The following is a 21,803-nucleotide window of genomic DNA, read 5'->3' on the forward strand; positions in this document are numbered from 1 at the left end:
ACATTGTTTGCTTTTATTTCTTTCGCATTTACATACCTTCTAACAGCCACTAACCATTAAATCCCGTAAATACGACAATGAAGGAACCAAAATGAAACCACCAAATAATTTTCTACAAAATATAATTTCCTCAATAATATAATTCTATAATACATTATTTATATTAATAACATAGTTCGTGGTCGCAGTGCCTCGCGCATCATGCTCAACAGTTCACATGTCTTTGGGTATCGCCTACAATACACGACCGTCTAATACGTAGAATTTATAGTAAACCGATTATAGTATTACATAGTATTATTTAATTTTATATTATGTATCTCACTAACATAAATGCAACAAATTGAGGATAGATCTTTTAAAAAAAGCGGCCAAGTAGGAAGTAAGATAAGTTTATGAAAGAGTGAAATTCATTTACAGGCGCTTGCCATCGAGATTCTAGGCGCCCGTTGTAAATGGAATAATATCAATAGAAAATAATGAACATGGAAGTAATTCTTCATAAAAAGTCAGCTTTAGGTGGTAATGTTGGCAGTGGGTTAAGTTTCTCGCAAAATCATCTGCAAATAATAGATAAAAATATGAATTGAATAATACTATGTTAAATAGATTACAAAGAGTGAATGATTACCGTATAATTAGCCTAGTGATTAACAATTATATATTTATTGAATTTCGGGTAAGCTCTTATCAGAGACTAGCTTTCTACAGAGATTATATTACTGAGCTAATCGCTTACATACAGATGGACTGGCATATCCCTTACTCTCATTGTCAGACAATAGGGCACGGTTTGAGAGATCAGACGCAGTAACAATGGCTTTTACTTGCAAGGCACGGAGGTTAAACTCGTTTCTTTTTCACGATTCGAACCTGTATTATACGTTAATGAGCTCATTATAAAAGCAGTCGTTAATATATTAATATTTGATATGAAATGTTAAATACAAGACTGAGCATTCCTCTTGAGGAATTCATTGCACATGTGTCATTATAATGTTACTACAAAGTATTGTAAAAGTTACATTTTTTTTGACATCATTTTGTAGTAACACAATTAGGCCGAGACTACACTACCAGCTAACGATCAGATGAGGGAAGCGAGGAATTATATCACGTCATTTCATTATCTCTGCATAGACTGCGAGTTAAGATTCACAAACAGCGATGGCCGCTCCGCTCATTCGACCGCTCGCTAGCTGGCAGTGTACTCTACGCTTTATAATCGAGTTATCGATAAAAATAATCCATCCATCGGAAGTTTTCTGTACCGACGATATAATTTAAAGGTAGGTAGACACATACAGATGGATAAATTATGAATATCGGTAACGTAATATTAAATATCTTAAGAGGCCACGGAGAGTGGAGTCTTACTCGTTAACACTATCATACGGTTATGATACAAAACAACTACACATACTTGCTAACTGTTGATTGTGCCCTTTACACAACTGGAAGTACTATTGGACGTTTAAATTCTCGGATGATAATGTTTCATGGGCAGACATTTGTTTAATGTAAAACGTATGGATTTCCGTATACAAAAAGATGTTGTCAGCGAGAAAATTCGTTTCGAACCTTATAAATAAAATGTAGATTTAATTTAACACAAAAATTAAAACATTACAGATGTTATTAATTTAATTTATTAGTACGCTTTAAATAGTACACAAATTATAATTATAAGATAAAATATAACACGAAAACATTTTATTTAATTAAATTTTTACTACATTCATTTAGTTTTAATTATCGAATAAGTATACGGACATGAGAAGTAATGTTGTCGATAATTTAACACAATCGTCAATAGACGTAAGGAGTCATAACTATATGTTACAATAGCATTACTTGCAAATTCAATTTCAGTAATAAGATGTTTTGATACAATTCGTAGCGGTAGCAGACTGCTACGCCAAGTACTCATCTGCTACGATAAGTACGTATCTGCTACGATAAGTACGTATCTGCTACGCTAGACATAACTGGACCTGAGTCGCAATCAAATCTTCAAAAGTACATAATGTCCCGAGAACAATTATTATAACGTTTTTACTCTCTCCCAACAAGGTTTAACCACCATTTGGGGTTAAATTCCGGTTTCAATATTTAATTTCAGCTCGCTTTACCTAGCAATAGTATTATAACACATAGCTAGACATGAGTATAGTGTAGTGCATGAACTGCAGGCCGCCGTGAGCTCACCGCAACAGTACGTTGAGCTGCGCGGCGAGCTGGAACAGCGTCTTGAGCGCGGGCAGGAAGCTGGCCACGGCCGCGAAGTCCGCGCCGCCCGCCAGCGCCGCCACCTGCGCCTGCGCCGCCAGGTGGTTGCCGGCGGAGGCCTGCGCGCAGCAGGCGTGCAGGACGCCCGCTGCTGTGTCTGATAGCTACGGACACCACATGTGGGTCAGCCTCTAATTTAACCTCCATCTCTCCAAAATATTTTATTACTTTTCATTTAAAAACGCGTTTGACTAGCGGAATTCTGAAGGAGTTATATAAAAAAAAGGAAAGTGATAAAATGTAAACATACCTTGTAGTCACGAAGCATGTCGTATAACGTCTCAAGCCTTTTCTGGACATCATCTAACTTCCTCTTCATTTGCTGCAAACATTATCATTATTAAACATAATACCACTGAACCAGTATGTACAGCTAGCACTTGGCCATGTAACTTACGGGGTTGGTAGCCCTGTTGCTGCACTCGCTCCTGAGCGAGTCGAGCACGTTCTGCAGCACGGCGTGTTGCTCGGGCACGGGCGGCTTCTGCACCGGGACCGGCTCCGGCGGCGGCGCCGGGCTCTCGGCCTGTATGGTCAAAACTTCAGTTATATGTATGTTTACTTAACTTATGATACTTAACTTGTCAAAATCATAAGTCATTTATTTGAATTAAATTACTAAGTAGCACTTCTTAAAAGTCAAATCACATTGGACAGCACCCAGATTCCCACCCTTCACCGCGTCCTATGTGCTTTTGCTGCGAGAGAGGTTTTTTATTTAGGTACATACAATAATTTATCACTAATATTTTATGTGTGTAGGTGCCGTGCTAAACCAACAAAACTTTCGCTGTGAGCTACTATGAAATATTTTTTCAATACATCTGCTGGGTTGTGCAAAATTAATAGTTGAACTACTATTTCTTTTGACCTACCTTCTGCGGGTACGCCGGCGTCATGGCCGGCATCTGCTGATACTCCGCGTACTGGCCAGGGTACTGCTGGCCGTACTGGGCGGGCGGCTGCTGGCCGTACTGGGCGGGCGGCTGCTGGCCGTACTGGGCGGGTGACTGCTGCCCAGGGTACTGCTGCTGGGCAGGGTAGGCAGGATTCAAGGGCACGTGCTGAGGAGGCTCCACGCCGAAGAGCGGGTGCGTGATGGGTGCCTGCGCTGTTACTTCTTGTTTCGGCTATAAAATATTATGATTGTTAAGTTTTGTGATTTAATCATGTAGATTATGACTATATCCTATATCTTTAAGATATATCTTCGATTTGTAGTGAGGACCCATTTTTTGTTTCCAGTACTTTTGGTGAGGGTTTGCCATTTCCTGTCGAATGATCTGCCCAGCGTTTCGTACCAAGTGCACACGAGGACCTTACAAGGGTTCCGACAGTAAGGTTGACGCGGCAAAATTACATACGACTAGTATCGTATGTAATTGAATTGTCACTGATCGATAATTAAAAAAAAAGTAGTATGCCATTCTTTTTTTCTTATTACGAATGTTCACGGATTTGTTAATAGACCGCTATATTGGGTGTTTCAATTTTGAAAGTTTCAAGAAAACCATAAAAACATTTAAATGTTAATAATTTCAAACACATTAGTTACTACTATAGATTTTTATATTGTTAGCTGAAATCATGAGTGAAATATTTCCCAGACAATATTTTTTGTGTTAAATTTTATTGTAGACAAAAATGTATTAAACTTCACGCTAGAGAGCGGATTCTATGACATAAATCATGCTTGACGGCCTACGGTACAAATTGTAATGACAAATTCGTCAAACAATGAATTTTCATATATTCGTAGTTCTGTACCTACTTCAATATGGAATGTATTAACAATAAAACTCTCAAAGCACACGTTATTCAAACAGCAGACAGGTGGGGGGGGGGGTAACTCGGAACACCGATACCTCGTCCACGTGGCGCCTGTGCTCTATAATGTTGTTCCAGCGGCGCGTGCCCGCGTGCTTCGCGGACATGTCTGCTGACGACCATGACCCTATATGCTGATAATGTTATTCCATCAAACACCTAAATTGTTGACGCGGCGAAAATTATCCTCGAGGATCAAGTTAATATATTGTTGGTAGCCAAATATTGGCTAGCAAAAAAAAATAAGAATAACTTTTTCTAATAGTCAGCGGAGTATATCGTAATTGAAGGATCATTAATAAAAAGATCCAAATCCAGATCAATTTTTAAATATCCTCCAAATATTTCTTAACTGAAACAATATTAGAAGTTCCTACCTTAGGTTTAGAAGACATCATAGGTGGGTCGTTCCAGCCAGGAGGCACCGGTTTCGAAGGCACGGCGGCCACTGCGGGCTCGACAGCCTGGCCAGGGTTGTAGTACGAGCCATTGACAGGGGCCGCCGGGTTCAGGGGTGCCTGGTTCAGTACAGGGTTAATTGGCGCCATGTGATTCACTGGAGCTGGACCCGGGGGCCCGCGCCCCAGGGGCCCCGGCTGGCTCAGGGGCCCCGGCTGGTTCATTTGATTGTTGAGCGCCGGAACACTAGCCCCGTATTGATCGGGGAGGGGACTGTTGTAACCGCCGTAGGGTTGCGAGGTAACAGGGTTGCTGTTGAAGTTGTACTGGTTGTACAACGGGGCGGACTGTACAGAGGGGTCCAGCTTGTACTTGGAGCGAGAACCGCCAATGCCACCTAACATGAAAATAATAAATTTAGTATATTGAGAAAAATAGGTAAATAACTGGAATCTTTTCATCGAATTTATCAAAATCATGTGTTACCAGATTGTGAGCCAACGCTGAGGGGTCGTGGTGGCTGGGTTTGCGGCGGCTGAAGTGGTTGTGGCTGTAATGGTTGTGGTTGTAGAGGTTGTGGCTGAGCGGGTTGCTGCTGTAGTGGCTGCTGCTGTTGGAAGCCACGCTGGTAACCCTGGTCGTAATCTGTTAGAACGTCACAAATAAAGACAGTTTTGAAGGATAAACCCGAGATTTAGGCTCCCAACTATTCCAAGGAATAGACGCGAATGTATTTTTGTGATACTGAAGTTGCAAAATGGGTCTAATTTTTAGTTTCATTTGTTTTTAATTTATAAAAAGCAATAACCATTCTGTTTTGAATTCACGCGATATACTCGTACAATGACGATTGCCAAACAGAGTTGACTTGGTCTTAACAAAAGGATTTTAATCAAATTATTTGTAAATATGTGCATGACCAACCTGTTCCGTAGCCCGGGTTAGGTTGTGCGACTGGTCCGCGGCGATGTCCCATGACTCCACGGGTAGGTTGTGGTTGCTGTAGGAAATACATAAGACATTCTTCATTCTCATTCTCCTTGAAGAGTAAGTTATAAATAAATAATAATCTCTAAATTATAAGTAGGTACTAGTAGAAAAAAGGTACAAGTAAAGGGACAGGTAATAGTAGAAAAAAGATTATGTTAAGCATGGAGCTCAGGATAGTCAAGATACTAAAACATGCAATTTGGCTGATGTTAGATTTAGACGTATCTCTATTTCGTGACTGGTGATCCTTCATTGACTAGATATAAAATAATTTGCAAATACATATACAAATTTTTTTTTGATATCTCAAAACGGCACTTCAAATTATGATAATCACAATATATTAGCCCGCACCTGACTAGCCCTCCTGGCGGGCACGAGGCCGAGCGCGTGCAGCAGGCGGTCCCTGAGCTCGGCGTGCTGGATGCCCTCCAGCGTGTTGAGCGCGCTCTGCAGGCAGCCCTGCGCCGCCAGCCGGGACGCGTACTCGTTCAGAACTGTCTCCAGTTTGCCGCCCGCCTGGGGAAGCATGTCAATGGTGAAAAAAAAACTTATGTTTGTTCAGAGAATTATTTTTTCTCAGCTATTCTATTACATGCTTCTTTTCGAGCTTTTTGGAGGTAAAAAAGCATATATACGATCGAATCGAGAAACCACTTTATTATTGTTTATTCTTTCGTACTATGATTTGTCTCAATTGTTTCTTTTTTTTGTTGTCCTGTTCTGTTTTTGGTCTTTGAGACAAATAAGAGAGTCCTACGTATCGGTGTACTCACAGGCAGCTGCCGCCCCCTGGCGGCGGCGGCGCGGCGGGCCAGCAGCGCGCGCTCGGTGAGCGCGGCCAGCCCCGTGACGTCACGGCGGCCGCGCGCCCAGCGCGACACCAGCGCCTCGGGGCTCATGGCGCAAAGGTAGCAGATGCTGGCCGCCGACGATAAAGACGGGTCTGACTCCTTCGACAATTTGTCGCCTAGCATCTCTGTGGGGGAAACGAGGAACTTTAACTATTATATCTTTAAAACCCGAGGAGCGTTACTTTGAGCATATCAAATTTCTCCCTGTGGCCAGCGGTTGCCCAGCTGCCCCTACAGTAACTGACCGCAGTAGTGGCTGGCGCAGTCCGCGTCGCAGTGCGTGAGCAGCGCGGCGAGCGTCTCCCTCCAGCTGGCGGGCGCGGCCGAGCTCACGAGCAGGTCCCAGCGCGCCAGCAGCAGGCTGCCGCACACCAGCGACACCGGCTCGCCCGACGTCTGCTTCAGGTGGTACTTCTGCACCTTGTACAAGAGTTCGGGACTGCCTGCGAGGAAATAACCACGCCATTCAATCATTTATCGCTTTTAGGGTTAAAATTTAATGATACACTTATGGTCATTCAGATCTGGAGATCAAAAAATCACGCAGCTCGCCGGCAGCTTATACGCACACACATAAGTCACAACCAAAATACTTGTCTCAAATTGTACATACCCAAAGATGCAATAATCAGTGCATCGGCAACTCTCTTCGCGTCCAGGCATAGTTCGACCGCTTCTTCCAAATTTCCACATACTAATGCGCGGCAGATGAGACTCGTTAAATCTATATGATACAAAAAAGACCTCTTGAGAATTTGCAAACGAACGTCGAATGTAAAGAACAAGTTCGAATTTGAATTATACGTTCGCAAAGAACATCAATAGGACAACATTGTGAAACATATTCCAAAACTTTCAAATGTACTTTAATTTGTAACTAATCTATATCTATATCTATACTAATATATAAAGCTGAAGAGTTTGTTTGTTTGAACGCGCTAATCTCAGGAACTACTGGTTAAAATTGAAAAAATATTTTTGTGTTCAATAGATCATTCATCGAGGAAGGTTTTAGGCTATAAAACATCACGCTGCGACTAATAGAAGCGAAGATACAATGAATCATAACTAATATCTTCGAACCACGCGGACGAAGTCGCGGGCAACAGCTAGTTTGAGATAAGCTCACAGCTTCACCCTTCTAACTGAATTAGCTAAACCATACGATATTATATATTTTTTACAAATAAAACAATATTCGTGTACACAAGCATTACCTTCTCCGTTGGGGATAACTACGTTGGTAGCTGTGGGAGCCAAGTCAAGGTTGGCGAGTTTCCTCTCGATGAGAGTGTGGGCGTCCTGTAAAGATTACTTTGAATTTATACTTCATAAGTACCTAATAATATACTTGAATCAATCTATTTAGTCGTTTGTAAAACAACCTCAGGTTTCATTTAGAGACCTTATATTTTTTTGACTAACAAGTACAATGAAAGAGCAATAAAAGTTATTGGATAGTGACTTTTATTTAAATGATCACTAAGGATTTTGTAAGTACCAAGCCCGTTATAGAAAACAACAATAATATTAACGTCCAAACGTGCCATAAAACCATAAAGAGACACCAATAATTGACATCGACCATTGAATACACCCTGTACCACAAGCTACCGCCCATATCCGATAGATGTCGCTACTCACCGATAGATCAGTGCTCGTGTCCGTCGACAACTCTGCCTCCGTCTCCGTGGACTCGCCCTAGCCGCGTTAGACAGACAGTAGCGTTATACAGTGAATAGGCTAAGCTAGTTGTGAAAAGAATGGTGAACATTAATAACTTGATTAATATGAGGCTTTAAACTGGCAACACTGTCGCGGTTGTGTAAGCGAGATGGCGTAACGCGCATGCAGCTTGTTCTTATTTTCCCGTGCATGCTACTGTATTATGTAGACGCGCGGTAGCGTGTCGAGCCAAGTTCAGGTAAACGTTATTATATTCATGATTTTAATTTTTTCGTTCTATATTGCATTATAATTCTGATTGTAAATAAATTCGCACTAAAGTTAAGTAGGAATTTCGATAATTAAAAAAAAATATCTTGCAAATAATGTAAAAAGAATTGAATCTAAAATATAAGTTCACCATTCTTGAAGATTTAAATAGAGTAAAAAGTTAAAAGTATTATCGATTAGGAATCGTGATGGTTCTGAAGACGCTGTGCTTTCAAGCAGCATTGTATAAAACAGATTAATTTATCTTGTAAACCGTTTACTTCCGCGCACTATATGAATATTTTGATTTTAATATTATTGAATATGACTGAATTAGATAATACGGGTGAGTAAACAGTTTACATAATATGTATAAACAATCATAAATATATCCAACAGAAGTTACTACACGAGGTTATTTCAATACAATTAATTCACCAACTAACATACGACCCTTAGACACCTTATAATCAGGCGATCGATGTTACCAAAACATCAGATTTATAAATGTTAATAGATCGCCATTATATCATTTTGAGCCTTAAACACTGGCGCGTTAACGTTCACTTTGAATGGACCAAACAAAATGCAGTACCCCCTTTCATCCCACCCCGACTGGTTGGCAGAATAAAATTGTGTCGAAGAACTATACTTGAATATTAGGCGTCTATGAGTTGTACGGATTATGTTAGTGAAATCAAATCATATTAAATCATTAGCACAGATTACTTGTCATTACTGAGTCACAAACCATAGCAAATACTAAAAGTAGGTATATTATCAAACAATACAGAAAAATGTCACTCACTCGGCTTAACCCCGCGACCTCTGGTGGCTGGCCGTCACCAGATGTTACGTTCGCGTTCTTAAACTTGGAAGACATTTCGTCTTGTTTAAAACCTGTTTAGACAGTAAAGAATATAGTGTTTAATTTATTTTAGTGAAGAATATATGATATTGGGGATTCTTTTTTGTACTTGATAATAAATTAATACATTTAAATTTTGTTTATAACTCTACTCTGTAAAGAGTCATAGCTACTTTTTGTTAAGTCTTAGAGTTTAACTTCGACATTATGACGTTGACTGAGATAGATATTGCTACCCAGCTTTAATTTTAGTATTATTTCTACCCGTATTAGTGTTTCACAATAGATCAATCTACCAACTCGATAACAAATATTCATTTAAAAATTTATTTCTTACTCGGTAAATTTTTTTTTTAAGATGATAAATATACATAGTCGAATGCCACATATTACATAATGTACTCACCCAATAAGTTGAGTACTTCAGTGCGGAAGGTGGGCAGGAAGTTGGCGCGCAGGAAGAACCACGTGTAGCGCTCGTTCTGGTCGCTGGCGGCGTCGCCTTTCAGGCGGCAGTACCTGTAGGTGATGTACTCGATTATACTACAGCTAAGCCAAGGTAAAATATACTTAACCGAGTCCGATTTAAGGAACAAAATTATCTGAAATTCTATTTTACCTGTATACTGCGTGGCGTTACAATAGTAACATTAACTATGATATTCACACATCACACATTGATTATGATATTTAGATATGCCAATTCATAGGTGTTTGGTACTGATACTCACTCTGCTAGTCTTTCAAGGGCAGAGGGGTCGTTACTTAGGGTAGCTTCTAGGATAGCGTCTAAATCTGCTGCCTTTTCAACTATTTCTGGTTCACTGACGACCTGTGAAAACAAATAGAAGTTGAACAAAGCGCCCATATGAAAATCGAGCTCATTAAATACTTGCTTGATTTTTTTTAACCGTAACTAGACTAGCAAATTTATTTTATATTTATACATCTTACCTGACTAATGTGAACTAGTTTCTGTGGTCCAGCTTCTTGCGGGCATTTTTCGAATGTAACCAGTTTTCCGCCGAACTGAAATGTATGTGATAATTATAAAATGCTGTTTAGAAATAAGAGCTAATCCAAATTTTATAAAAAATATTTATAATGTAAGTGAATGTACTTGTTTTCTTTGTTAACATAATCTGATTTTATCCACCGCCGGCGGCAGGCTGAACCCGTCCACACCGCCGAGCGGGTCCATCATGTGTAGAGCTTAGTATATAGTGTGTGTATGACGTACGCAGAACTTAGCTCTGACAGGGCGGCGCAGCCAGCGCGGCGCGTGCGGCAGGCGCGCGGGCTGCGGCGCGGGCGCGGCCGCGCGGGCCACCGCCGGCAGCAGGCTGAACCCGTCCACACCGCCGAGCGGGTCCATCATGTGTAGAGCTTAGTATATAGTGTGTGTATGACGTACGCAGAACTTAGCTCTGACAGGGCGGCGCAGCCAGCGCGGCGCGTGCGGCAGGCGCGCGGGCTGCGGCGCGGGCGCGGCCGCGCGGGCCACCGCCGGCAGCAGGCTGAACCCGTCCACACCGCCGAGCGGGTCCATCATGTGTAGAGCTTAGTATATAGTGTGTGTATGACGTACGCAGAACTTAGCTCTGACAGGGCGGCGCAGCCAGCGCGGCGCGTGCGGCAGGCGCGCGGGCTGCGGCGCGGGCGCGGCCGCGCGGGCCACCGCCGGCAGCAGGCTGAACCCGTCCACACCGCCGAGCGGGTCCATCATGTGTAGAGCTTAGTATATAGTGTGTGTATGACGTACGCAGAACTTAGCTCTGACAGGGCGGCGCAGCCAGCGCGGCGCGTGCGGCAGGCGCGCGGGCTGCGGCGCGGGCGCGGCCGCGCGGGCCACCGCCGGCAGCAGGCTGAACCCGTCCACACCGCCGAACGAGTCCATTATGTTGCTCTGGTTGTGCGTCGTCTGCCCAGGGCGGAGAGGGGTTAGGAAATACTTTAGTGTCATAAAAATATACAGGGTGGAAGGGATATTGACGCGTTCCCGGTTTTCCAGGGGTTCTGAACATGATTCGAGAATTTTTCATCGGAGATTTTTTCTTAATGCCATATTTTCTACCTATTTCAATATTTTTTTCCCTATTAGCCCCACTATTTAGCCCTTTTCATGTAAATAAAATTAAAAAGTGCTCCTGATCATTCTCTTGATTCGCAATGGTACTCGACGCGCGGGCATCGTACTGTACCGTATCGTAGACGAAAGTGCTGCCAAAAACGTAATACATTGCACGCAAGACATAAACCTCAACCTTATAATACGTAAGAGATACCGCAACTTATGTTGATCCCGCAAACTTCCATCTATACTATGATGTTGCCTAATACTAGTTTGAAAGATATTGCTCGCCGTTGTTCGTGTTTTTGTGACAAATACGAGTAATCGTAAACTGATGACTTTTGGATTTGTATGTGGAATGTGGATATTTGCCTATACCTGAGGTCTTGTATGCCTAATATTGGTGTAGCTATGGTAAGGTAAGGTAAGGTAAGGTGTGCTAGTATGAGAGGTGGCGATTATGTCAAAGCTTTTCTCGCCTTCGTTCGCGACAAGGTAAAAGGTAAGTGAGGTATTTAGACACATTTTTACGATGCCTTATCATAAAAAGTCGTATTAAGAGTAATAATTCAGAACCTTTCAAATTGAAAGAACAGTGTATATTTTTATGGCAATCATTGTCTTTTTTATTTTCAAATTATGTGATCCTTACAAAAAATATTTTTTTACAGGGGCAGAAACGGAAGACAGCCTTGGATCTTCCAGGACTGTTTTATCACGATGTAAAGATCGATATTTATTTGGATTTACTGCATAGATTATAGGAGGAGAATATTTAATTTAGAAAATTTTTAGCTATACTCACGATCTCGGGCCGGGATCCCCCCAGCAGCGAGTGCACGGCCACCTGCTGGTCGAAGCTGGCGCTCACCAGCAGGCTGGGGTCGCGCGGACACCACGACACGTCGAACACCCACTGCTGCTGCTGGCTGATCTCAGCCAGTAACTCACCGCCCTACGATAAAACTAACTAAATGTACCTAATTCTAATGCAACAAAAATATTTATTCAAATAATGATTGATTAATTTTCTTTCCCTTCTTTTAGGTGAAGAATTCGTTGCTTAACAATAGCAAACTTACTGTTATTTATATTATTACTTTAGACTTTTCAACGTATTGTAGTGTAGCCAACGGAAAACAATAACACAGATGCAAGAAAACTCACAGGCTTGGTGTTATTGGGGTTCCAGCACAGCAAGCGGCCATCCTTGCCGGCGGAAAGCAGCAGGTCAGGGTCCTCGCGACTCCAAGACAGCGACATCACGCCCTTGTTGTGGCCTTCCAGGGTCACCAGAGGTGAAGCTGCCAATCTGTATAATAACGAAACGATTGCATAATTGAAGACCACCATTTCTTCTTGTCACAATTTTACTTTGCCTTCAACTAGAAGAACTAGAGTATCTTGGAAGTATTTGGGGAAGGTCTTTGTCCAACAATTTTATCTAGTTCACTGTCGGGACACAGATAAAAAATAAACAAGTAAGTTAGTTAAAATACTAGTCACAGATACAAAAAGAGTGGGAGAAAGATGGTCAATGTTTTTAAATCATTGGGCTAATCTTGTTTTCAAAGTCAAACATTTGTACAAAATGACTGAGATATAAATTACCTCAAATCCCACAGCTGCACAACTGGTACTTGATCATCTTCGGACGCGATGCAAAGTTGTGTAGCGACTGATGGGTGCCATGCTAACGAGCGCCATCTAGTGCGGGACTGAGAGTCGCTGAAAGAACAAAAAATAATTAGAAATCACTTTAGAATACATACATTACATACTACAAAAGTAGCTAGCTAAAGAATTAAAGTATTTACCTCAACTTCATAATAGGTTCATTCTTTCTCAAGTCCCAAACAACGCATCTAGTCGTGAATGTGGAACCGAGAATGTGTTGGACCTGACAACAAACAAGATTCGACATTAATACAATACTATTATGCCATAAAAACATACAACTTGTAAAAATTTATTAAAATAATCCCAATTAAGTCCGAAACTTAATCATTTACTATGCTACGCTACAAGTGAATAACAATCAATCAATCTGCAAATTTAAATTCGCAAACAAAAGGTCTATTTTCATATGAACATTCTCAATTACTCCTATTGTACCTGTTGGTTCCACGCTAAGCCCTGCACATGGTCGTAGGGCTGGTTCCTGTTGCCGGGCGCCATCGGCTGGCTTGTGTTGTTCAGGTCCCAGATGAAGATCTCGCTCTCGGACGCTCCCGACGCGAGCAGGTTCTTCTGGTAAGGATTGATGTCCAACGCTGATACGTGACCTGAGGAAGACGGGAGTTATATTAACATTTACCGAAAATTGTAACATTTATTTTTAATTATAATAAAAACATCAAAGCATTTCATAATTGATTGTCGTTATTTTATTTTGAGGCTATTCGTCGTTCGGTAATTTTGTCTTAAACATAATGTCCAGCTTGATGTAACATTATTTTGTCGTTAAGCTTGGATTAAACCACAAGCAGACCTTCTTTCCATGTTTGTCAAATTTATAGACATTTACAGTAAACCATTTATGCTAGCTTATCAAGCGTCAAATACAACCAGGATAAGAAAGTCAAAACATAAAGCAATAAAAACTATTTGATGCAATTAAACATTTAATATGTTTGTATTTCCGATCGAAATATAAATTGAGCGTCAAGATAAACAAGTGTGTGTTAATATGCCATGTAGTTAACGACCGGCTAAATAGTGGTCATATAGATAGTAAGCTGTTATCATTAAACAGTCATTCATAACAGAAGCGCTTAGATAACCGGTTGTAGTAAGAGAAAAGGCCATTTGTTAGCCTAATGAGTTCAATCAATAATTTTTGGTAGTTAGTCAAAAGTATAATAATTTGCTAGGAACTTGCAGGTAAAAATATTTATTCCAAATAATTAATATGTACTGATCACTCAAGGGCCTTGAGAAAGAAAAGTGGAAGAAGAGTGGGGATGCCTTTGCATAGCAGTTCCAGGAACTTGACATTATTATTTTACTAGGTATTAGCAAATTACAGGAGCTTTTATCAAATCCAAACTGAAAATAAAGGTAAAAAGGCAAAGAAAATAATATATTTGTCATTGATAATGAAATGCTTAAAATGTGACATGTTGTCCTAAACCCTGTTATGAGATAAGCTAAGCTGTTTTTCTTTTTGCAAAGCTGGTCTATGTTAACTGTACTTTGAGTATAAGTATAAATTGTACAAATATTTACACAAATATGGCAGATTATATTATTAAAACCTGCATAAAGAGAAAAATAGAACCTACATAATAATAAATAACTTACCACTATGTTTTGTGCAGCTGCCGAGTAGTGCATCGGAGGCATTGTTAAGAAGTTTGTCTGCACTGTAGAACTGTAAGAGACCGCCATCACATCCACCAACTATCACGCCGGCACCTGACCATACTAGCTTCTGAAATCTGAAATGATTGGATGGTATAGTGGTTATCTCATGGAAAAAGTTTATGAAACTTAATGTGGTTAAATCCTAAATCTGACTTATGAGAATTACTAGTTTGTTATATTAATTTAAGTAAGTTTTAAACACTATTTTTTTTTTAACAAGCTATGCTTCATCACCTAATGTCTCATGGTAAATGTATTTCCCGGTCCAGTGATACATGAAATTTTGCTACTTTGATTATTTTTACACTATTCCACATTTATTCATTAAAAACCCCATGTCTTAAAATCTGTCTTCCTAATCAAGAGTTATAAATGATATAAATTATCCTCAACTGGTTTTATTACATTGTTTATTGCAGTCATATAATTATGATTAAATAATAAAGAACAATAGTTATCAATGTAGCAAAGTAAAGTTTAATAGCATTCACTCTTATTACAACTCAGTGACACAAGCTGATGATAAATTTATATTCATGATTCAACAAACATACAACATAAATATTTATAATAATTTGAATGTTCATAAATTATTTATGTTTGACTATTCAACAGACTTGCAGGTAAAAGGTTTGCTTTGCCTTTACAAATAAAATTAAATAGATTATTTTAAGTTGAACAATGTGTATTACTATAAAATTATCAATTTAAAATCATAGAATTGTGTTAAAAACATTATAAAAAATTTGACCCTATAACAATGGAATTAAGTACATTTCACCTTGTAGATCAATAACACTGTTAGTACCAAAACACCTTTCAGTAAAGGTGTTTATTGTTTAACTAGTTTCACATAAACTTACAGATAACATAACATATTATATTTATGTCAGTAATACACCTTTATCAATGTGTGGAAGGTGACTTTTAAGTCACAAATAAAAGTGGCCACAATTATGTACAAGTAAGCACTATACAATATAATTTGTAAGACATACCTAATGTCTTACAAATTATATTGTATAGTGCATCCACAATCAAAGGTAGCATCTAATTACAAATATGAAAGTAATTAATTGACAATTAGCTAATAAAAAAACGCCGAAATATTGTCGTCGTGAATTATATTAACGTCCAAGACTTGGACATTTTCAGTAGTTACATGCAAAGTTGTTACAGATTACTAGACAGTAAAGCCTACTTACGTATTATTGGGCATCACTTACTTGTGTTCTGTCTGCAAACTGGATTTAAGCTCTAAATCGAGCCCAGGATCTTCCAAGTTCAAGGAATAGAGCTCTAGGTAGGAACTGGAGCTAAACGACGAGTCCACCTGCTGTGCCGCCGAGCCGGCCGCGATCGTCACCGGGAAGTGCTCCGCAGGGGACCAGCTCACGTTCACCGTCCTCTTCAGCTCCTTCACTTTCATCTTCACAACACTTGATCACTATAACAAACACCAAACAACACTACAACCCAGCCAAAAACTGTTTTATTTACCAAATTATGTCACCGAGTTGGAACTCTTCCCACAGCTGATTTCTTATTAGAACTTTAGCTGAGAATACTTTGTGCGATCTGGGGTGGAACAGAAAGCATTTTTTTGTAAAAGTTCAATGAATTTTAATTATAAAATACTATATTTACCATAAAAACACCAACTTGGCACTTCCAACGTGGCTGACGTAAATATATTCTCAATTTTGATTTGACAGCAGATGATCAAGTGACATTACGTTCGGAAACCACACGAAACGACACGTCATTCATATGAAACGTCACTTTTTATCATCAACTCAGAAATAATCAAGAAATAATATTCAAATGATAAAAAATCCTTTGTTCTAATCCGTACTAATACTTAATTAGTAAAAATTTTAAAAACTAGGGTATCAAGTTAAATAAAGTCTACTTCGTTTAGATAATCTGAATGCCTTCATAAGCTGTTTCTATGACAACAATAATATGATGTTGTTGTTATAATACTCAGTTTACTTTTTTTCGTTACACTTTTTTTATATTTAATTCAAAATTTCAGTTAATTAACTGACTGATCGAAATTGTATACTTTTCATTTTATTTTATCAATTAACCATAAAGTAAGTCTGCAGAGAACTGGCCAGTAAAAATCTTTTTTGGCAAGTTAGGAAGAAAAAAAATTACAGAAGTTCAACAAACATTATATCTTGCTTATTTTCAATAGTTTTTATTAATAACACTTATTATAAAGAATTTTCTTTTAACTAAAAGTAAGTACTTGCCAATATTTAGAGTAAAAGCAGCGGCTACACTTGCCTAGGATTCTTCAACTTAACATAAAACCAATCTTTACTATCTAGTAAAAAGCAGAAAAAGTGTAAAGTAAAAATGCCGATTGCAATGAGCAAGGACGAATGGGGTCGGATCAACGAGTGGACAAAGCTGGACCGAGAGGACCCAGAGGTGGTGCGCCGGCGGGAGTACGTCAAGTACCTGGACAACACCAGCCACGAGATGACCAAATCTTGGCCAAACTCTTTAGAGGTACGTGTAATAATAGAAAAATAATGAAACCAAAAATTGCCCTTTTAAATTCTTGATATGTGGTGCGCAGTTCGTTTGGCGAAGTAATATTAACGGTTATTTATTTAAATTCAACGGCCTAATAATTAAACCTATTTCCATACTCTTCTTCTCTCTACCCTCTCCCTCTATTACATTTGCACTCAAACAACTATAATTTCAATACTAGCTTACTAGTCGCTAAAATTTACAAATTGCCAAAATTAATTATTGGTATGGCTTGAGTTATTTGATTAGAAAGACGCACTTGTCATCAGAATGTAAACAAACGTAACGAGGAGCTCCGTCAAGCGCGCATACAGGTAGCCGAGCAGGCCAACACCAAGTTCTACAACCGCTACCTGAAGAGGAAGAAGGAGGAGCAGGAGCGCCTCATGTACTCCGCCAGGGATGTCGTCTTCAAGAACAAGGATGCCCCTAAATTGCTGCTCAGGTAATAGTTAGAATATATCACATAAAAAATCACGCAATAACTATCAGTATTGCGATTTGTCACTGGTGAAATTATTTCCCATTTTGTTGTTTTCTCTTTTTTATAATATTTCTTTTAAATTTATTCCCGACCACTTTTTGGCATTCCCTTTTATATGTATTTCGATGAATCCCTGGATCTAAACATGTGAATGGCAAAAGCTAAAAATTTGGCATCGAGGATGCTGATACCTCATTCCAACACAGAGGCTTGTTTTATTCAAATTCTTTAAAGGAGGGTAATGTTTTGCAGTTATAACCGACAGCTACGCGAACGAGGACGCAAGCAACAGATAGCAATAAACATAAATATCAGATTAATCTAACAATAATTCCAACACATTTCAGTGCGGTAATTGAAACGGCCGTACAAAAAGAAAGATTGGAACAGATAAAGTTCTTGAACGAGCGACGGAAGGAGGCAATGGAACGTAAGAAAAAGGATGACGAAGAGGTCGTGAGGAAGGCCAAGGAGTGGAAGGAGCTCAACGAGGAGAGGAAGAAACGGAGGTTCGAAGTCAACAAGAAACACCAGCAGGATATTATAGAACAGTGAGTTACATTGTTACATACACATAATATATCCATAAAAAATAAAAAGTATTCTAATTAAGTAGTAGGTAAATAGAAAAGTTTCCCACAAACAAGAGAACCGGAGATTTTATGCTCCTCTACTTTGGTGGGCCTGTTTTAAGAATGTTAACTTAGGCTCTTTTTTCATCTTCTCGATTGTATTTCCAGGGCTACGTATTTTATATTACATTTTATAAATGCTTTTACCTAATACGTGTGACTATTCTTACGACCAGATCCCGTGAGATGTCAGAACGTAACCGCATTGAATACGAGACGGAACTCAATCTGCAGAAGTTAGACATCTTGAAGGCTAACGAAGAGATGGAAGCCATCAAAGACTTTGAAGAAGAGTTCGTAAGTAATCGGCTTTATTTCCAACTCGTATTCGGGTGAGAAAGAAGAAATTTAATTGTATTTATATGCGTTATTTCTTTCCAGAAAGCTGAGGAGAAAGCTCGCATCTTTAACGACATGGAACGTTCTCGAGCGGAGGCGAGGGCGAGGAAACAGGAACAAGAAGCACGTGACAAAATGGACAACCGGTTGATAGACGTACTGCTGAAGTCCCGGGCCAAGATCGAACAGAAGCGAAAACAAACCGAACTCGATGCAAGTTGTCACACTAATACATATTTTATTATTATTATCAGGTCATAAGGTCTAGATTAGTTTGAAGCAGAATGAGACTTAGCTTATTGATACATAGGATTTCCACAAGGTTTTAAGCTGGTGATATTTTGTTCAGGTGAAGAATGAAAAGCTTCGGGTTTTGGAGAATATCAGCCAGCGGTTAGAGTCGGGCGACGCAGCGCGGGAGTTGAAGGAACAAGCGATGTTCGACAAGGCCGTGAAGGAGAAGCTGGAAGCGTGAGTTGAAAAATATTTTAAAGATAATATTAGTTATTCTTTACAGGCAGGCTGATTTGATGCCAGTCACCATTTCATACTGTCTGTATCGCGTAAGTGCCCAAGTACACATGTAAGTTGTAACGTGATGTTTTCAGAGACGAGGCGCGGCGCCAGGCTCAGTTGCAGAAGGAGGAGCGCTTCCGCAGAGACAAGATCGAGAGCCGCGAGCAGTTCCTGCGAGACCAGCAGCAGCGGCTGCATGAGTTCCACACCACGCGCCAGTGGGAGATCATGAACAGGTGCCGAAATAATAATTACAATTCTTGTTACTTAAGTTTTTGTCTTCTTGAAAGTAAGGTCCTAATTTTGTGTGATTTCACTAACATCACAACAATTATGAAAATTAAAGCAAGTAAATCTGTAGGTTGAAATTCATAATCAACCTTGAAATTAATTACTTTATTTATTGCGTTTTGATCAGATTCAAGAACGTTGAAATTTATGACGACTTCTTGGAGAAACAACGCGAGGAAAAGGAACGGAAGATCAAAGAATACAGAGAGGAAATACTTCGGCTGTGGGTAAGTTCATTGCCGTATTAAATACATAATTATATCTAGTAACAAAGACCTATCAGGTTTCAAAAGTTCAATAATGATTCCCACTTAGTTGTTATAGTGATTCGTTTTTGTTTGTTCTTTTAGAAAGAACGCGAGGACCGCGAGGCTAAGGAGCGTGCGGAGTCGCGCTACTTCTACGGCGAGCTGGCGGAGAGGAAGCTGCGCGACGCCGACAACAAGCTGCTCACACACGCCGCGCAGCTGCTGCAGGAGGCCCAGCACCACCAGCGCCCGCCCTACGCACTGCAGCGGGCCATCGACGTGAGTACACCTACTGATAGCCTCGGAAATATAAACCTCTAGGGCAAATGCATAGGAAGTAAAAAAAAAGTTGAGGGCCCTACACAATTTGGTACCTACTTCACTTAACTTTTTCGGATTTTTTCAAGACTTCCATCAAAACTAACAAACGAGAAGTTGATTCCTAACACTTATGGTTTGGTTACCAGGCATACTGCAAGCTGTACCGGCTGTACCCGATGCCGGACTTGCCGAAGTCCCTGGCGGAGCACTTCGTGGGCTACGCGCCTCGCGACGGCTCGCAGCCGGACGCGGCCTACAGCGAGCCGCCGCCGCCGCCGCCCCCGCGCCAGGCCCTCACGCCCGCCTCGCCCTCGCCCGACCCCACCGCCAGGAGGGACAACGCCAGGAAGGATGGCCTGCAACCTCTCACACAAGTCATTATTATAATAGGCCTTTTTTATAGTTCTCGAATGATAACATTTAAGCTTTGTAGGCATAAGTTTTAAATTATACAGCTAATATGGACTTACCTCATATAAAACCTTAAGTCATGGTCATTGTACTATAATTTTTTCAAACGGGCTGGGTCATAACTTATGCATGTTTTGTGTTAAACCCATATATATATATATAGTCCTCCTTATCGTTTTCGATAACGGCGACCATTGGCAATTCACCTCCTAGCGTGAGCCCTGATGTGACTGGCTAGACCGAGTTTGGATCTAAACACTCGGTCGCAAGCGCTGCAGTAAAGTTGACCCGCAGAATTGAGAGTATAGGTGTACGACGGCTTAGGCTTCTCTTTTTGGGCTTGGCGCTTTTCGTCTAGCTTCTGGAGTCGTTTTACATCGAACGACTTGACGTTTTCAAAAACAGTTTTGCGCCAAGAGGACCTATTTAATGCAAGCCTCTCCCAGTCCTTAGGATCAATAGCGCAAGCCTTCTATTCTGTTAAACCCATAAGGATTTCATTAATGGAATAGATAAAGATAAAATATTGTTACAGTCTAGTCCGACTAAGCAGAAGAAGGAGAAAGTAGAAGAGAATATTGCTGATTACAAAAGAGCTGCGCCGGCTAATGGTCTGCAGCGGAGAGAAGAGGTCAATGATCACTAATTTTTAACTTATGCTATTCATAAAATAATACTTTAATATTTAAAGTGAATATCATGATTTCAGGGCACTTTCTTACCTCCGATCTCGGTGGTACCGTGTACGTCTGAGTCCTGTCGATGTGAACTGAAGATGGGATGGAAATAAGACGACGTTTTACAAAATATTCAGTTTTTATTTATCATAATTATCAATAACTTTAGAATGCGTTTTTTCTATTCTTAGATCTCTGACACATTGTCGATTAACAGCGCACTGAAATATTTATAAATAAACAAAATAGTTCTTCTGCGTTTATTCAAATAATTGCGATTTAAACAACGATCGCAAAATGCGCTGCTGAATCGCAAATGTGTGACAGGTCTATTTAGAGAGCTTTTATGGCACGTGTGTGATGTTATTCGAGTGTGACTAGAAAATTGGTGGTTTCAAATTGTAAGTGAAATATAGTCAAGCTTACTTCGGTCTTAACAGTGGTTTTACTTAAAATAACAGTTTTTGAAACTAATCTAGCTTAATTTACTTTAAATTTTAATCTTTGGTCGCTTGAGTGTAGACACGTACATATTTTGTTTATAGTATATTTATATAAGTGGTGACCAAATCATGTGCAGGATATGTGATCAGATTGTTACACTCAGTGGCTAAGTGTTATATGCATCCTGAACGGTAATTGGGGATATAACCATTTGAATTGATTTGTATGTAGCCAGATCAGTGGCAAACAAGTTTTACAGTTCATCGACTTTGTGTATTGAAATTTACAAGA

At 39.9% G+C, this 21,803-nt stretch overlaps 2 protein-coding genes across 3 annotated transcripts; one reads left to right on the plus strand and one right to left on the minus strand.

The window, feature by feature from the left end:
* Window positions 1-105: 105 nt before the first annotated feature.
* On the minus strand, window positions 106-16,340 carry LOC113497802 (protein transport protein Sec31A). Of its 2 annotated transcripts, XM_026877541.1 has the most exons (27): window positions 16,247-16,340; window positions 15,826-16,046; window positions 14,537-14,673; window positions 13,349-13,518; window positions 13,051-13,133; window positions 12,845-12,961; window positions 12,401-12,545; window positions 12,039-12,188; window positions 10,925-11,083; window positions 10,117-10,191; window positions 9,894-9,994; window positions 9,569-9,681; window positions 9,103-9,194; window positions 8,004-8,060; window positions 7,577-7,661; window positions 6,973-7,083; window positions 6,605-6,802; window positions 6,282-6,484; window positions 5,860-6,024; window positions 5,440-5,515; window positions 5,002-5,160; window positions 4,494-4,912; window positions 3,165-3,419; window positions 2,687-2,815; window positions 2,540-2,611; window positions 2,209-2,393; window positions 106-560 (listed from the first exon to the last, which is right to left on the minus strand). In XM_026877541.1, the coding sequence occupies exons 2-27, from the start codon at window positions 16,026-16,028 to the stop codon at window positions 557-559; spliced, it is 3,663 nt and encodes a 1,220-aa protein (XP_026733342.1). In that variant the 5' UTR covers window positions 16,029-16,046; window positions 16,247-16,340; the 3' UTR covers window positions 106-556. The 2 variants fall into 2 exon arrangements, with proteins under 2 accessions (XP_026733342.1, XP_026733343.1); XM_026877542.1 differs by lacking the exons at window positions 106-560; window positions 8,004-8,060 and having other exon boundaries at window positions 1,891-2,393.
* A 231-nt stretch (window positions 16,341-16,571) lies between these two features.
* On the plus strand, window positions 16,572-21,505 carry LOC113497746 (trichohyalin-like). The gene is made up of 13 exons (XM_026877441.1): window positions 16,572-16,848; window positions 16,939-17,122; window positions 17,419-17,594; window positions 17,981-18,184; window positions 18,442-18,562; window positions 18,647-18,817; window positions 18,954-19,075; window positions 19,213-19,356; window positions 19,539-19,638; window positions 19,762-19,938; window positions 20,127-20,354; window positions 20,927-21,022; window positions 21,101-21,505. The coding sequence occupies exons 2-13, from the start codon at window positions 16,967-16,969 to the stop codon at window positions 21,179-21,181; spliced, it is 1,776 nt and encodes a 591-aa protein (XP_026733242.1). The 5' UTR covers window positions 16,572-16,848; window positions 16,939-16,966; the 3' UTR covers window positions 21,182-21,505.
* Window positions 21,506-21,803: the final 298 nt, after the last annotated feature.

The sequence above is a fragment of the Trichoplusia ni genome, chromosome 9 (assembly GCF_003590095.1).
Source record: "Trichoplusia ni isolate ovarian cell line Hi5 chromosome 9, tn1, whole genome shotgun sequence".
Taxonomy (NCBI): Eukaryota; Metazoa; Arthropoda; class Insecta; order Lepidoptera; family Noctuidae; genus Trichoplusia; species Trichoplusia ni.

Bases quoted from the DNA above. Each gene is read 5' to 3' on its own strand.
- LOC113497746 (XM_026877441.1), top strand. From the start codon at position 16,967: ATGCCGATTGCAATGAGCAAGGACGAATGGGGTCGGATCAACGAGTGG. The intron at 18,563-18,646 runs GTAAGTAATCGG...ATTTCTTTCCAG, and splicing joins AAGACTTTGAAGAAGAGTTC to AAAGCTGAGGAGAAAGCTCG. The intron at 19,357-19,538 runs GTGCCGAAATAA...CGTTTTGATCAG, and splicing joins CAGTGGGAGATCATGAACAG to ATTCAAGAACGTTGAAATTT.
- LOC113497802 (XM_026877541.1), bottom strand. From the start codon at position 16,028: ATGAAAGTGAAGGAGCTGAAGAGGACGGTGAACGTGAGCTGGTCCCCT. The intron at 10,192-10,924 runs GTACGTCATACA...CATACATTTCAG, and splicing joins CTGTCAGAGCTAAGTTCTGC to TTCGGCGGAAAACTGGTTAC. The intron at 4,913-5,001 runs GTAACACATGAT...TTTTCATGTTAG, and splicing joins CAGCGTTGGCTCACAATCTG to GTGGCATTGGCGGTTCTCGC.